Below are 17,335 nucleotides of genomic sequence, written 5' to 3'. Positions count from 1 at the left end.
TTCGGGAATCCAATCGGCCGGGGGGGGGGGGGGGGGTGAGAATACAGGAAGCCTAGTCCTTTAATTCCTGTAGAACAAAATATTTTCCAAGAATGAGTGATAGGTCAGTGTGATGAAAATGTACAACGAATTCTTTTCGAGAGGAGATGAAACATTACTATTAATGTTAGATAGTAAAATCCAACCAATCCTAACCGTCCAGCTTCAGCTAGAGCCAAACCAAGGCCAAGGGTGACGAAACAGTCTCTGATCATCGAGAGTCAAAGGCTTTCCGTCAGTAAAATAATGTCGATCTAAGACTAATAATAAATATCGCCTTTACCATATACATCCGATAACTAAAACAAATGAAAAAACGATTAGACTAGAATCTATACTTGTTTTAAGAAAATCAAAGTGGCTGAAAACTGAAAGTGAAAGTGAACGTGCCATGCCATAGCCACATCACATTCACAGGGAGAGATATCTGAATTCGACTCAACTTAGCTATCAAATAGTTTTATTTCATCTTTAAACATGATTTAACTGATAAAACGTATTTGCAAACATAATTATGAAACAAATTTAAGGTTGATACTTACTTGGAAGGAAAAACATCCACTGATCATCTTGATTCGGATGTCCACCGATGAGTGAATCACCGTAACTACGGCCGTAACGCAGGAATGTTTTGGTATTCCCAATATGGCGGAAGCGGCCAACGGTTGGCTTCAGTATTATGACGTCATCTTCCTTCCATCTATTTTTATTCCAAGTGCATAACATAAATATAGGAGATGTCATGTTAAGTTTCTACTTAGTAGTATAATGCTTTCGATTTTTCCTTGCTTGTTTTTCTTTCAGGAATTCTATGTATAAACTATGTGAGAGTTGGGGTAAAAGTGTTAAAGGAAAAGTTATTGAAAGAAATGTGAAAAAGTCTCATCACTGTCCTGAAAAATACGTCCGGTCGGAACATCGATTCCTTGTTATTGTGTCAGGAAAATGAAATGTAAAAAATAAGCGAAGGACTAGTATTTTGCATCTAAGCTATAAAGATATCATCAATATTAAAACGAGTCAATGTGGCCTGGGGGACCTCGAACTATAAATAAATGACCCGAGAGGAGACGACAGGGATTTATGATGGCCTTTTATTCCTATCTTAATGGCAGTCAGTAAATCAGATGGTTAGTCCAGGAGAAGTACGGCATCTTTATTAGCCTTGTACCCCCCACGGCAGACAACCCTATCTGTACTGTAAGAATCCCTCAGCGGCAGACAGAACTGGTCTATTATCAACAACATTAATGACTGTTCTTCCGGTTTTATCTTTTTTCTACTGTCATCATTTTATTAAGGATTTTTGTTCTGTAAAAAGGTATAAAACAATCAAGACAATTGCAACATACGTATTCGTCATCTCAACTGCTTCTTTTTTTTTTATAGCTATAGACTATTATATTGCCGTGCTCAAACAAATCGCCTTTTTCATTTTGGCCAAAGTTTTTATTTCAGATGTCGTTGAATTGAGATAAATCTCAACTTGTCATTCATTCTTTAGCATGAGTCTTAAACAGGTTAACTGCTGTGCTCTGGAAAAACTATTTAAATATTAGGCTAGAAAACTTCGCAAAGTTGTTTGTGACCAACAGTTTTAAAATCAATAACACCGCCAGTATAATATTTTGTGATCAGACCGCATTCATGCTAATGATTATATATATATATATATATATATACGTATTAGTGTATAGTTTATTTGTCAAAACAGCTTGTCATAAACTAAAAGAAAATTATTCAATAAGTTGGTACATTGTGTCCGTCTTCTCTGATCCAGTCAGCTTCCGTAATTAATTGTAACTGGCATTTGCTTTTGATGGTGGCTACATGCATTTCAATCAAGAATGGCACTAAATCTATAATAAGGTCTCGTAAGTCAATGGAAAAAAGTACTCCCAACACGCAAACAAAGCAGACCAAACCATGTTTTGTCTGAGTCAGTTTCGTGCTTTACAGCTATCGAACAGTTATTGGGTAATTTGATAAATATGATTTTCAATGCCATTTTATGTGGAGCACTTTCACAGTTTGACATTGTTTATTTTGTTCATCCCTCAGGCCATGATATCCAGTCAGTGGTCATTTTTCCTAATGCAGTAGTAGTAGTAGTTGTTGTTTTTGTTGTTGTTGTTGTTTTTGTTGTAGTCGAAGTAGTAGTAGTAGTAGTAGTAGTAGTAGTAGTAGTAGTAGTAGTAGTAGTAGTAGTAGTAGTAGTAGTAGTAGTAGCAGTAAGTAGTAGTAGTAGTAGTAGTAGTAGTAGTAGTAGTAGTAGTAGTAGTAGTATGCAGCAGCAGTAGTAGTAGTAGTAGTAGTAGTAGTAGTAGTAGTAGTAGTAGTAGTAGTAGTAGAAGTAGTAGCAGTAGTAGTAGTAGTAGTAGTAGTAGTAGTAGTAGTAGTAGTAGTAGTAGTAGTAGTAGTAGTAGTAGTAGTAGTAGTAGAAGTAGTAGCAGCAGTAGTAGTAAGCCTCGCAGTTCGAATGATGCTTGCTGAAAATTGTGTGATTCAGTTATAGTCGATGAGTATAGCTGCTCTCTCCGTCTATGTTGTTTCCATTGGTCACGGTCCTGGGCCAGAGTTTTGAGGCAGTCAATATCTTGTGAGTTTAGTATGGAAGGCACTGCAATATTTCTTATTTCTTCAGGGATTCAGTCGGCCTCATCTGAAATTTATAATATGTAGAGAGATCCTAGTTCAGGGTAGTTACTATTGATGTTGGTGGCCTCCCTACATATAATTTGTTGTCATGAAGGAAATATTGTCATTGCAGTTTGGGCTGGGATGTTATTTTCTCGACGTAAGATGTGACCAAATAGCCTCTATCGCTGTTCTTTTTTTTATTGTAGCAGAAGAAATTTGATTTGAAGATAAATTTGTCTTTGCATATCCGTCAAATTTCAAGATCATGTTCCCGCATATATTACATTTAGGAGCATTTTATTTACCCCGTCAACTTCAGCACTCTGGAAAAATTCTTATTTAACAATTTGTCCAGAAAACTCGTCATTCAAATATCGATCGATTTAAATTACCCTCATCTTGTCAAAACTCTCAAACCTGGGACTTCTCGAAGTCCTAGGTTTGAGAGGTATGACAAGATGAGGGACATTACATTTATATGTATGTATGGATGTATGTTTGTATGTATGTATGTATGTATGTATGTATGTATGTATGTATGTATGTATGTATGTATGTATGTATGTATGTATGTATGTATGTATGTATGTATGTATGTATGTATGTATGTATGTTTGTATGTATCTATGTATGTATTTATGTATGCGTGTATGTATGTATGTATGTATATATGTATGTATGTATGTATGTATTTATGTATGTATGTATGTATGTATGTATGTATGTATGTATGTATGTATGTATGTAAGCATGTATTTTTCTATGTATTATGTATGTATGTATGTATTGAAATGTGTTCTGATGTGCGCTTCGAGTAATGTAATGTGTTCCCCCCATTCTAGCTATTTGACTGTAATTGTCATTGGCAGGACACAGTCAAGAGTGACAGAGTGATTTAGCAACCCCAGTCACAGGCATTACACACGAGACTCTTCATTTAGAGCACCATCGGAATCGTCCCTTGGGGAAAAAATCTTCCATGAGAACAGCTCTGACTTTGATAATGGAGCTAGAAAGATTTCGATTACAAAATCAATCAATGATAAATTGAGCTTTTTGTCGTCCTCCACTTACAATCTTAACTCTTTTACAGCTAGATGGAATTTTTCTCCAATCATAATTTCTTTATTTCTTTTTGTTTATATAGTGTATATCAGGTGACCCAGTGAGCAATAGGGAGGATGTTTCAATGTTGTATTCACGGGTAAGGCATTTTACACTTGTTACGTCAGTCGGCTCATATATGAATGAGAATCTGACCACAGACATTTATTGCACGAAATGTCGCCTAACAGGCTGTGTGTTCTGTACGGTATCATATTATGATCTGGTTGGAGAATAGATTATGCGTTGTGAATCGCATAGAGCATGGTAAACTAGTACAAATGGGCTATATATATATTTCAATATGTTCGTTTGTTTGTTTGTTTTAAGAATCTAATGTTTTCCACCAAGATAGCAATTAAAACAGTTGCAGCGATGTGACCCAGACTTCATTGAAACCCGAAGTCTCATCGCTGATAGTAGAAAAACGGGAGGGGATGCCTGAAGCCTGTGATAGTGAAAATACTAACGAAAGTGAAAATGGAGAGGCTTCGTATAGGAACGATACAGACAATGGACGTTTCAGGTACAAACCCTTGGTCAGGACAACAATACACAAATTAACGTGGAAAACAAATAAAATAAAATAAAATGCATAATAACTTGTATCGTCTGTACTCAATGGTGGTTGCAGTATGAATACAGACGATACAAATTATGTTGCAATTTCTTTTATTTTATTTATTTTCCACGTTAATTTGTGTAATAATAATAATAATAGATCTTTATTGTCCATAAATATGGCAATTTGTCATTTAGTTACACTTGTTATAATGTTAAACGATAACTAAGATTGAACAGATATTTCACTCCTACTTATTTTCTCTCTCTCTCTCTCTCTCTCCTCTCTCTCTCTTCCCTCTCTCTCTCTCTCTCTCTCTCTTTCTTTCTTTCTTTCACACGTGCTATATACACAACATAAACATATTCATTTCGTTTTCAATTTGTTACGATTGTGGCAATTCGACACCAAAAATTATCATCATTATCAATTGGTCAGTTAATCTTACATTAAATAAATTAATCAGTTAATCAGTCAACGAATCAATCCTTGGTTTTTCTGTTGTGCTGACGAAGGGTTTGTACCTGAAACGTCCATTGTCTGTATCATTCCTATACGAAGCCTCTCCATTTTCACTCTTTCGTTAGTATCGCTGATAGTGCTTGCTGTCTTGGTGAAAAGGGAAAGATCTGACGGGGAGCGAAATAGTTCACCGGTTGAAATGGTGTTGAAGCACTAAAGTACCCGGAATGCAGTAAGGGTTGTAACTGTAATAGAACAGTATTCAATAGGCTGTCACTGGCTTGTCATTGGACGAAATTAGTTAATGATCAGAATATTATTCCATAATGGAGATGAAATGACGTAAGTGGCAGCTGATGGGTAATTTAAGTCGCATCAAAGTGTTAAGGAGATAGAGAGGAAAAAATAGGGGGGAAAATGCCACGTGCTGCAAGCGCTTTATATATGTATTATTGAAATAAAGGGAAACAAGAGCAAAGATTAACTTTTCTTCATAGATTAGCCTATCTATTTCAAATAAAAAGGTAATTTGAGGGTAGGGATGCGCGTATCTGTTTGTATCTGTGTTTTTGTTTCTCGTACATGATGAAAATATAAAGCGCTTTGAGCACGTTTAGTGGATATTGCGCTATTTATAAGCTCAATTTAAAATTTAAAAATAATTGACACAGTGTTTGTATTTTAAATATCATTATTCGATAATGAGAAATAAGAAACACTTTTGATTTTACACAAAAAGGAAAAGAGACACATGCTGAGACTCATTAAGTTTGTGATTAGTTTGATGTAGATACTCAATTATTTTTTTAAAGCATGTGATATTAAAATTGAAGACATGAGATGAATTAATCAGAATTGCAAGTAAAGGAGATCAGAATTCACAGTAGACACATTCTCTATCACACAATGAGAATATTATGAGTTATATCTGTCGTACCCGACGTGCACTTATTTGCAGGTCCGATAACCCAGTTCATTATGGGCTCATTGTTATAATGGAAATCTCAAAAAATGACGCAAAATATTGTCCATAACAACAATATTAAACAAGGCCCATAATTGGTTTCGTATGTCAGACCTGCGTATATGTATTCATCGGTCGTAACCTTATTTATGAATATTCCTCTATCTCTATTATTGCGGTGGTTTTTTTTTAATTTGATATCTAGGACTTTTTTTTAAAAAGATGGACTTGCATGGTCTGGTTATAAGATAGGACAATTTAAGATCAAATTTTGTCTCTATAATGAGAGACTTTCAGTATAATTGCTCGTTTCCATCTGAATATGAATTTAGTCCATTGCGAAGTATAGACATTTAGATAACCACGCCTCTCGGGCAGTCGTCATATTGTAAACAATGGCCGTGATTTGTTGACATAGCTAAGTGAACAGGATTTACTTTCGATGGTAGTGTCTTAGTAAAATACCCACTGTTCTACCGCTTGATCAATAGAGTCATAACAGAAAACTATGTGTAAAGTTATACGTCTAGACAGTATGCGCTTGGCTAAGAAGCTCATAACATTGCCATCCGGAAGTGTAACGGACCAACACACAAAACTGTGTGTATCCATGAACGTTTATAGTCGGGTTAATACAGTTCAGTGAGCATTACTCATACACGCGGATGGCAAAAAAACAATAACAAAGACCTGAGTGACGTCATCTTCGAACTATCTATATAATATGATTGAGAAAGTCGTGTGATAACCAGTCACCCATTTGGCGGTATAAAAACAATGACAATGATCAGAGAGACCTCGATTCCCTTCACGTAATTTTTTTATAAACAGCCAACTATGTTTGTCCGAGCACGAGTGAAGGTGTGTCACAAATTCCATGTTTTGATTGGTCAAAATCTATTGGTTAATTGCCCATAATATGGAAATAAATCGAATTGTCCATTTACTAATTAGTTGTCGGGTGGCTATAATGTTACAATTTTAAACCCCGGGGCCTGTTTTTATGTAGACTTATGTAGACTTTATGTAACTTTGTCACTACGTACAGTAAAATAAACTAAAGTTCGATTCTTATAACAGCTACCTTCCATGCACACATTAAAATTAAACGTTGAACTTAAATCTTAGTTATCCCAGCTACCTAGACTGGCGACAAAACCAGACTTGTTACCAAGTTACGCCCATCAACAAAATATATGGCGACCATTGTTAGCAGATTGCGAGCATTGCTATGGAAGAAAAATACCTCGAGAAATAACGCTCCAGACAAAAAGTATCCTGTTATATAACCATCGAAAAACTATAAACAATTGACAGATTGTCAAAAGCCCACATTTTTTTGTTTAAAAACTATTTTTAAAAAGCGACCAAAAAACCGATACCAATAACCTTCAACAGTCATGGCGTCACTTCCCTCGTAATAACGCATGGTAACTTAGTAACTGGCTCTAAACTATCGGATCAATGGCGGACGCCCTTATGAAATATTTCTGCGACGAGCATAAAAGCGTATCCAGGGGGAAAAAAACAATTATAACTCTGATCATGTTTTGACTTTTACACATTCTGATCACAAGACATATGAAAAGTTCTAGCCAGCATGAAGAATTAAAAAGTACCGATTTTCTTTGTTTAGAACCACGATGGCCGCCGTTGCTGGGCGACGTGACATCAGACTATTGAATCCAATTGGCTGAGTCGGAATGGAAGATAAACCGAAAGACATCGCTTCATAAAAAAAAAACATACAACGAAAAAAAATGAAAGAAACAAGAGTTATCTGCTGAGTGTGTCACGGGCTTTTTAAAGATTTTAAAAATCATAAATATAGTTCATCTGAAGCACGATTATATTTGTTGTACGTGGTGGATACGATAAAAGCAACTTCAATTGGATTCAATATTCTGATGTCGCGTCACCCATGGCCCAGCAACGGCGGCCATCGTGGTTCTAATCAAAGAAAATCTGTACTTTTTATTCTTCATGCTGGCTAGAACTTTTCATATGTTTTGTGATCAGAATGTGTAAAGGTCAAAATATGATCGGATTTATAATGGTTTTTTTTTTTCCTCTGGATACGCTTTTATGCTCGTCGGAGAAATATTTCATAAGGGCGTCCTCCATTGTCCCGATAGTTTAGAGACAGTTACTAAGTTACCATGCGTCATTACGAGGGAAGTGCGTTACGACTGTTGAAGCGTATTGAGAATCCAAAGTCATTGCGGAAGTAATATTGTTCTCTTGATCACATGACCTGATCCATTTTGTGATTACGGCATTTAATTGAGATAAAATAATACCGAATAGGAAACGACTAGAAACAAAATCGGAAGGAAATGGGGCAATGATTAAATATTTTGTGTTGGAAAAATATGAAGACTGATTACTTAGCCGCACAAAACAGCAGATATGACCAACCCACTTTTAGGCTTATAGCTTACGGAGTCTGCGAACTGTGAATAGAAATAACTCTCAGGGACCTAATTTAGTGACTTGCTTCACTAAGGTTTAAAAGTTAACCTACATTAAGAACGGGTTCAACTAATGCATTCACCAGCCAGTCAGCATGTATAGACAGATCGAAGTTGACGTCACTCAGGACGTTGTTATTTTTTTTTTTTTTTTTTTTTTTTTGCCATCCACTTTTATGAGTAATTCTCATTGAACTGTATTATCAAGACTATAAAAGTTCATGGTTACACAGAGTTTTGTGTGTTGATCAGTTATACTTCCGGATGACAATAAGTGAGCTTCTTAGCAAAGCGCATCCTATCTATACCAATTCATCTTCCTTCAATGAAATAAAGACGGCGTTTTGAACTATAACTACGCTGCTAGGGGATTTTTCCGAGCAGTTAAAATTATAAAACTGTCTATCATCTTTTCTATTGCGAGGTTTAATCCCGAAATTTTCCAATATTGAGACCGCTTATTTTCGTTAAATAATGTGGCGGCCTTGACGGAGTGTTGCAAAAGTCCAGCAAAATTTTGAATGGGCGATGAAGCCTCTTGTTCGAGGTTGCATCCTTTGGTCAGATACTAAACATTAACCTCTTTTGATAAATGACTTACATTTTGATCTTAAATCACGGATTGTGATAAAATGGTGGTTCAAAAAGGAAGAGTAACAGGCAGGTTGAAGATGAGGATGATGATGATGATGATGATGATGATGATGATGATGATGATGATGATGATGATGATGATAACGATGACGATGACGATGACGAGGCAATGCACAACTGTACTATATATGAAATGACGTCGAAATATCAGCAACCATAAAATATGAAATAGATTATTGAGAAAAGTCATAAATTGAGATTGCGGTGAAGGAAGGGCCTGAGAAAGCTGAAGGTTTAAAACCGCCATAAAACTATGATAACTTGACAATGAATGGGAACGGCCAATCGGAACAGCTCATGATTAATACGCATAGCAGCCAGCCATCCACATTTTACGACTGAATATTCAAATATTTATCCAGGAATGTTGTGGAGTAAAGAAAGACTTTCTGAATGAATCAGTCAACTCAACGGCGCAACCAGTTGCACGAATTTATTATTTATTTTGCCTAACATGACGAGCTAAGTGTTAAAATCAATTCTTCACAGACAATCAAATCCCTTTTCAGAATCTCCATTATGGAATTAATTAACAAACATTGGTTTAAAAATAATTAAAGTGATACTAAGTGTTAGAAACTGTGGACTGTAATGAAAAATGGACAAAAATCAATATTACGGTTTTAAATAAAGAACGAAATACCAAAACGCGGACCGTTTCGGGCTCAAAACCCTTCTTCAGCCAATAACAAAAGTAGTTTAAAAATTTACATATTTCAAGATCGTACTTGCCAAAAAAGTTTCTGTCGTTTGTATCAATTTATTTTAAGATGTATTAATATTTTTACTGTTTTTTGTTAAAAGTCTCATTTTTTTCCACCCAGTTTACTCCAACAAAAGACCAGACTGACACAGTGGGCCCTTATGACTTACTTGACTTCTTACTGTCCGCTTCCTAATCAACCGACTGGGACGCCTCGGCAGCTTCTCTAATTCTATTGACGATCCGGCCTTAACTCGTGTTGGTTCTCGAAGTGCTTTAAGTCTCTGTTTGATATTGTGTGAATGTTTGTGCGGCTTTGTGGTCTTGTGTTATGACACTCGCTTTCGGACAGGAAGGTCCTGGGTTCGAGCCTCGCTCGGCGCATAATTGAGTTCTTGGAGAAGGCTCAGGTGTAAAAGTGACCTGCCCGTTAACAGCGTTGTCTATGTCCGAAAAAATTGTAATATCGCCTTACAGGCGTCATGTCCTGTCCTACATGTTGAATGTTGCTGTTGGTCAGGGACCATTGTAAAGCGCTTTGAGCACATTTAATGGTTATTGCGCTATATAAAAGCTCATTTTTTAAAAGCTCAATTTGTTGTTGGTCTGCCTCGATATTTGGTTTGACCTGATTGTGGAAAGTTGGCTTTCATGACTTTGTTTACTGGAATATTGTTGTCTCCTCAAAGTACGTTTCCGAATAGTCTCCATCCCGTTTATAATATTTGGGTTGAGAGTGGTGTTTCGTTACATAAAAAAAAATAGAAATGCAACGAAACGCCACTCAACCCAAATATTAGAAAAGGACCCACATTGTGATCTTAGTGTTGAATTATATTCATATATTAAGTTTGATACATCCCATAATATGTTTGGTACCGCTAAAGCGGCTTTTTATATTGCCCAGAGGAAAACCGAAGCAAAACCAATTACAACCAACAAACACACTTTTGATGTTTGAAAAATCTTACCTGTGGTATTTTAAAGAGTTTCAGCAGATTAGCTACTTGGATTGAGGTGACACTGGAAGGCGCCCCCAAAACCCCTGAGATTACTTTGACCTCATTCTGTGGAAGTGATCCGTCTGAGCATTTATAAGCTGCTCCACCTAGATTGGTTATGGAACCTGCAACGATAGGATATAAAGGACGTTTTCAGTATGTTTACATTATAATCTTAAAACAACGTGCAGGACAAAATGAACAACTAAATACCGTTGTCGTCAAATCGGAAAGGCCTAAAAAATTATATAATGGCACATTGGCCAAATCGACTGAATGTGTGCATAATATAATGAAAATTGAAGACATCGAAAATGAAAATATGATATTTCAAATACAAAAAAAAAAAAAACAACTAAACACACACAAACATATATATATAATATATATATATATATATAATATATATATATATATATATATATATATATATATATATATATATATATATAACGAAAGTGAAAATTAACTTGAAATATTTGTTTCGAAAGTATCTCCCCGAGAAGATGCAGAATTTTCTGACAATGATATATCCAAAATTTGATTTGTCTTTTTTATGAATCAAATAATACGATTTATTTGTTTGAAACGCACAAATGAATGAAATATTGAAGGTTCACTTACGTCCGGATGGATGGAACGATGACATAAGATAAACATTTTTACTGAAATGTATCCTTTGTCTTTAACTTTAAATTGAAATTGTAGCTTAATCAAAATATTCAACGATCAAAACTGACATTGTTATGTTAGATGTGATTCTAAATCTTATCTTTCCATTATTTTTAAGTTGTTAGACAAGCGGAAATATGTTTTTCATTAATAACAAGCATAAACTAATTCAATTACTGCTATTGATATATTTGTGGTATACGCTTTATATATGAATCTTTTGTATATTAAACGTAACCTGCATTGAGCATCACACATTGATGAAAATGTGCGATATAAATGCCATGTATCATCATCATCATCATCATCATCATCATCATCATCATCATCATCATCATCATCATCATCATCATCATCATTGAAATTCTCTTCACCAGTCAATTTGACAAATGCTAACCATAATGATGTAATAAAACCTGCGTGGAAAATCTACATGAGAAAACCCTATAATTGGAGCATTATGCGGATGTTTACGTTGTAGATAAATGGTTGATAAAACAAGGCGACGAGGAAGCCCCATCTCCTGTTTAATTCATTTCATTTCCCTATCTGTCTGTTTCCCCATTTTAACAGCTTAGCATCACTTGGAAATCGTGATTGCATTACAAACCACATTGGCGTCCATGCAACCCCCCCCCCCCTCTCCCCCGGCCACTATATCTATCTATCTATCCATCTATCTTTCTATCTATCTATCTATCTATCTATCTGACTATCTATTGATAGGTGACAATAATATGACTGTTATGCCAACTACATGCTCAGAAAGGGAATCGGGGATCATTTTTGATAATAAATTGTTTTTTGATGAAAATAATTGTGATTGTACGAACAAGTTTGTGGGAATTATAGACAGAAGCTATCTTGATTATAAAACGTTTGTCCAACTTTATAAGTCATAAGAACTTGCCTAGAGTATGTAAATAGCATTTGGAGTCCCTTATTTAAGCGGCAGTCTGTTAACATTGAGAACTTACAAAGACGCGCGACGAGACTTTTGCTGACATTGGACATCTATCCTATTAATGACGCTTAAAGTATCTAAATTTGCCTTCACTAAAATATCGTAGAATGAGAGGTGGTCGTATTCATATAATATATAGATTCGTGCATGGTTCTTACAATATAGAATTATAATTATTTTTTTCATTATTCGCATTGAACATTTAGGACGAGACATGATGCCTGCTAGGCGAAATTTCATTTTTTTCGGACAGAAATAATGTTGTTAACAGCCACCTGGGTACGGTGAGAGAATGTGAGTAAAGAGAATTTTTCTCCAATGACTCAACTAGGCGCCTTGCGAGGCTCTAACCCAGGACCTTCTGATCCAAAAGCGAGTTTTTTCCCACTAGACCACATATCAGTTCTATGATCAGCTTGGTTAGTCAAAATCCTAATGCCAATCCTAATGACAACCACTGAAATCAAATTAATTTTATTCTCATTACTAATAGATTCAAAAATTCGTTGAAAGTAAATTCGAACGCATATACAGGATAAGATTGCTGTCCATAACTCGGTAATTGTAGATATAAATCTTAAGCTGAATAAAACATCAAGTTGGATCAAGCTGCGCTGAAATACAATGGGGATATTGAAGAAAATTGAAGATATGCGCGCACGGGAGAGAGCAAGAGAAAAAAAAATTTAAAAAAAAAATAATAATAAAAAAAAAAATTAATTAAAAAAAAATAAAAAATAAAAAAAAATAAAAAATAAAAAATAAATAAAAAATAAAATAAAATATATATATATATATATATATATATATATATATATATATATATATATATATATATATATATATATATATATATATATATATAATATAATATGGATAAGACGAGATCGAGTATATTGGGTATCTTCCTCTTTATCATAAGTCTATTGGTCTTACTTGGGTATAAAGTAACAACTATTTTTCACAATTCTCCGACAAAAATGCAATTCTCGACTTTTACTACGTTGTTCATAAATGATATAGATAACTTATATACAAAAATATTATATATTACAGTTTGCTAAAAGTCGTAATAGATGGATATGTACCAAAAGATTACATCAAAATACAAGGCCAAGCCACCAAAAGAAATCAAATTGTGAGTTGCATTCATTAGTTCAATAAATGGGATCATTCGCTATCACTGACAAATCAGTGGCCGGTGCTTTTGCCTAAAAAGGACGTCAAAATAAAAATCTCAAAATCCTGGTGTCAGTCTAAAAGTTAACGAAGGTTGAGACCATAGTCGCTATGGTAACTGTCGCAATAGATCGGGAACTAAAGTGTGATGTCAAAGAAACTGGTTCCTATTTCATTGATAGTGTAAAGCCCCCCCCCCCCTTCTAGAGAACTGGATACATACTTTGTGTAATTGATCCTCAGAGTAATGGCATCTTATTTTCTAGTCTAAATATATGCTGGGCGTCAATAAAGATCATCCATCATCGCTCTTTTACGTCCCGTAATCCTAAGACTATGCCTATACATCCTGCTACTGAAATAGTTATGCCACCTTTATGAAACCTATCCATTATTAGTTCCCCGAAGGACTGGTTAAATTTTAAAATTGTGCTTTTATATAGTGCAATATCCACTAAACGTGCTCAAAGCGCCAACAGCAAAATTTAACATTTAGGACGGAACCTGACGCCTGTTTGGCGATATTACACATTTTTCGGAAAGAGGCAACGCTGTTAACGGCCAGGTACTCATTTTACACCTGAGTACGGTGAGAGAATGTGAGTAAAGAGCCTTTTCCAATGACTCAACAATGCGCCGAGCGAGGCTCGAACCCAGGACCTTCCGCAAGACCACATAGCCTCACACTCCCAAGGATTTAGGAACCAAAGCGTAGAGGGTTTGATGACACGACTTGCTCTCCTCTTCCCTATTGTTAGAGACGACTTGGAATGTAATAAATGCATTCAGCGTTCTTGACTACCTGTCTATGACGACCACTTTGATATCTTGGGTGTTCGCTATAGACAGGTTTGACTGCATATGTGACACATAGTTTCGAAACGGTATTATGTCGGGATGATTAAGGTGCTAAAAATTGAAATAATAGCCAAAGATATCAGACTTGTATTAAGTTTATAAATTGTATCAAGGAGATTAAATGCAGTATTTTAGAGTGCTAGAAACAAAGATTTAATCTTTTGGACCAATTTATCTTTAATTTGATATTTTAGCTTTTGGTTTATCCCGACATAATATAATATCGTTAAGAGATAAACTAACGATAGGTTAAATATTATTTTCCGGATGGTAATACGCTTCAACAGACGTAACATCACTTCCCTCGTAATGACGCATGGTAACTTAGTAACTGGCTCTAAACTATCGGAACAATGGCGGACGCCCTTATGAAATATTTCTCCGACGATCATAAAAGCGTATCCAGAGGAAAAAAAAAACATTATAAATCTGATCATGATTTGACTTTTACACATTCTGATCGCCAGACATATGAAAAGTTCTAGCCAGCATGAAGACTAAAAAGTACATATTTTCATTGTTTAGAACAACGATGGCCGCCGTTGCTGGGCCACGTGACATCAGACTATTGAATCCAATTATTACATTTTTTCTCTCACCACGTCATTTAACAAAAGCCTGCTCCTTCTCTATTATTGTAAATTGTTCATATCATCTTTACCATGACAGAGATGCCAATAACATAAAAAATGGTGTAACTCATCATGGTAACAAGACCGGATGTTATGATATGAGCATTACCGGCATAATAATCTTTCCGGGGGGGGGGGGGGGGGGGGGGGGGGGGGGCATGTTATGATTTAGATAAAGTGTCAGACTGGCTGGGGCGAATTGGGGGATTATAATGTTGAAAGTGAGGATTGGAAATTCCTGAAAGGGAAACTTTAATAAACAGGAAAAAAAGAAATTGGATATTTGTCTCGGAAAGCAGGATATCAGCTGTTTGATCCCCAGGCGTTATACATCGTAACGATGCTCCATTTCTTGCATTTCTCTTTCAGCAATCCCTGCACTGAGACTTCACGACTTCACCAATTTGTATATTGATAGGACTCCAATGGCATCTATCTTTTTATAAGTCGCCAATAGCATTGATCGTATCCTTAACCTTTTAAGGACGAGACTGTTGGTTTGTTTGTTTGTTTGTTTTTGTTTTTGGTTTTTTTTCTAATTTCTGTTTTGCTCTATTATTCACTTGACCAGTACGATGCGATTCGGTCGTTTTGTATTAATTGCGATGTAACCAATTTATCTAATTTGGTGATAATTTTAAAAATGTGTGCGGCTTTGTGGTTTGTGGTATGGCACTCGCTTTCGGATCGGAAGATCCTGGGTTCGAGCCTCGCTCGGCGCATAGTTGAGTCCTTGTAGAAGGCTCTTTACTAACATTCTCTCACCGTACAAGGATTTTGCTCTGTCGATGATGTGTCAGTAGTAACAAGGCGGTGTGTATTTAGTGGTCGTCCAACACAAAGAAACAGGGTTTTTTTTTCCTTCTCTTTTCACGAATGAATATTGAATGGCTATTTCGGTTTCAATAAAGTTTTGTATTAAATTGCGATGAAACCGATTTTATCTCATTTGGTGATGATTTTAATCATTAGCTTTATCTTAATTGTACTTGAAATTGAAAGGAAAAAATAACGAATTGGATTTCATGCTTAGTACGTATCTTGATATGTGAACGGTCAATATTTTTAAAAATTCATCCTGAATTAATGGCTACATAGAAAAAATGTAAAGAAGCCAAATTTCATCACAGGTACCGTACCGACACACACACACACACACACACACACACTCTCTCTCTCTCTCTCTCTCTCTCTCTCTCTCTCTCTCTCTCTCTCTCTCTCTCTCTCTCTCTTTCACAACAGGTGGCCCCTCTATTCAACAAGTCGTGATTGGTAACTGTGAGTTAGATCTGGGAGAAAGTAACCTGTCATAGACTAGTGGCCCGACAAAATGGTAGCAAGCAATTTTTATAATCCGTATTTAAGTCTCTTGTCAAAAGTTTTGGTAAGTTGGCAATCATTTTATCAATCGATAGAAGTAAAAGTTTTCAGGCAAAAATATAAAAACCCTTATTGTCATTTTACAGCTGTTAAATCATCTAAAAACTACCCTTATTAACTACTCACTTGATCCATTTAACATTAACTGTTATTTTCATTATTGTTCTAAACCAAAATATTGAACAAAAATAAATATCGAGACTTCGGTTAAAAACAAAAAATTAACAGGGAACGTTTCGGGCTTAAAACTCATTCTTGATGTTGACCTAAGTCGGGTTCGAGCTTTAAAAATGCTGTGCTGGATTTGTTGCTGTTGTTTGATTGTTTTTTTTTCTTTGTTGTTTTTTAAGCTGTCACTTTAATTTTTGTTTAATATTTTTTACAGTCAACACCAAGTCAAGCTTTTACTTATGAGTCAAAGAGTTGATCAATAAAATGTAGGTTATTTATGATAATATTATGCAGGGAAGGTATTAACATGAAAACACTTTTTAATTTCGCTGACTGGACGAGATGGTTTAGATTATTTATAAATAGACGGAGAGGCTTAGGCGGCGCTTTTACAATGTCTAGGCAAAAATACATTTTTTCTCTTCTGGCTTCAAGTTTCATCCATCGACCGTTTTCAATCATTTGAATTCCTCGGAGGCATCGTTGTCACAGCTTAGCCAGGGAGCGGAATGAAAGCAATCACACCCGCTCTCGACAGATCGGACCGCCGACGAACGCCACTATTAGCATTGGTCATCTTGGACATATCACGACACTCTACATTGTCAAGTGCTAATACTGACCGGGTGCAGGACGTTTCGAAGTGATTGAGAGGCAGTCCATAATGAAACTCTTTAAGAAATGAATTACAAGTCACATCATGTATAAATCCATTCATCGTGTGCTTGCCCCATCATCCACATCTATGGGTTTCTCGCTTTCTACTATTTGGGTTTATCCCGAGGCTGGATTGATCTTTTTATCGATTTCGCAATTGCTTTTTTTCGCCCCTCAAAGTAGTCGTTGTGGCTAGTATTACAAAGATTTATAGACCATTAT

General features: G+C 35.7%; 1 protein-coding gene across 1 annotated transcript in view; it reads right to left on the bottom strand.

Moving 5' to 3' along the window:
* LOC144971047 (metabotropic glutamate receptor 2-like) overlaps positions 1 to 17,335 on the bottom strand; it is a 147,555-nt gene that overhangs the window by 76,650 nt on the left and 53,570 nt on the right. Inside the window, exon 2 of the mRNA XM_078911372.1 lies at positions 10,571 to 10,725. Within this exon, the coding sequence (XP_078767498.1) occupies positions 10,571 to 10,725 (155 nt within the window). The remainder of the gene's footprint in view (positions 1 to 10,570; positions 10,726 to 17,335) is intronic.

This window comes from Berghia stephanieae, chromosome 4 (assembly GCF_034508935.2).
Source record: "Berghia stephanieae isolate SIO BIC M18660-M18661 chromosome 4, UCSD_Bste_1.3, whole genome shotgun sequence".
Lineage (NCBI taxonomy): Eukaryota > Metazoa > Mollusca > Gastropoda > Nudibranchia > Aeolidiidae > Berghia > Berghia stephanieae.
The sequence above is the reverse complement of the archived record's forward strand: the minus strand, read 5'-3'. Positions and strand labels throughout refer to the sequence as shown.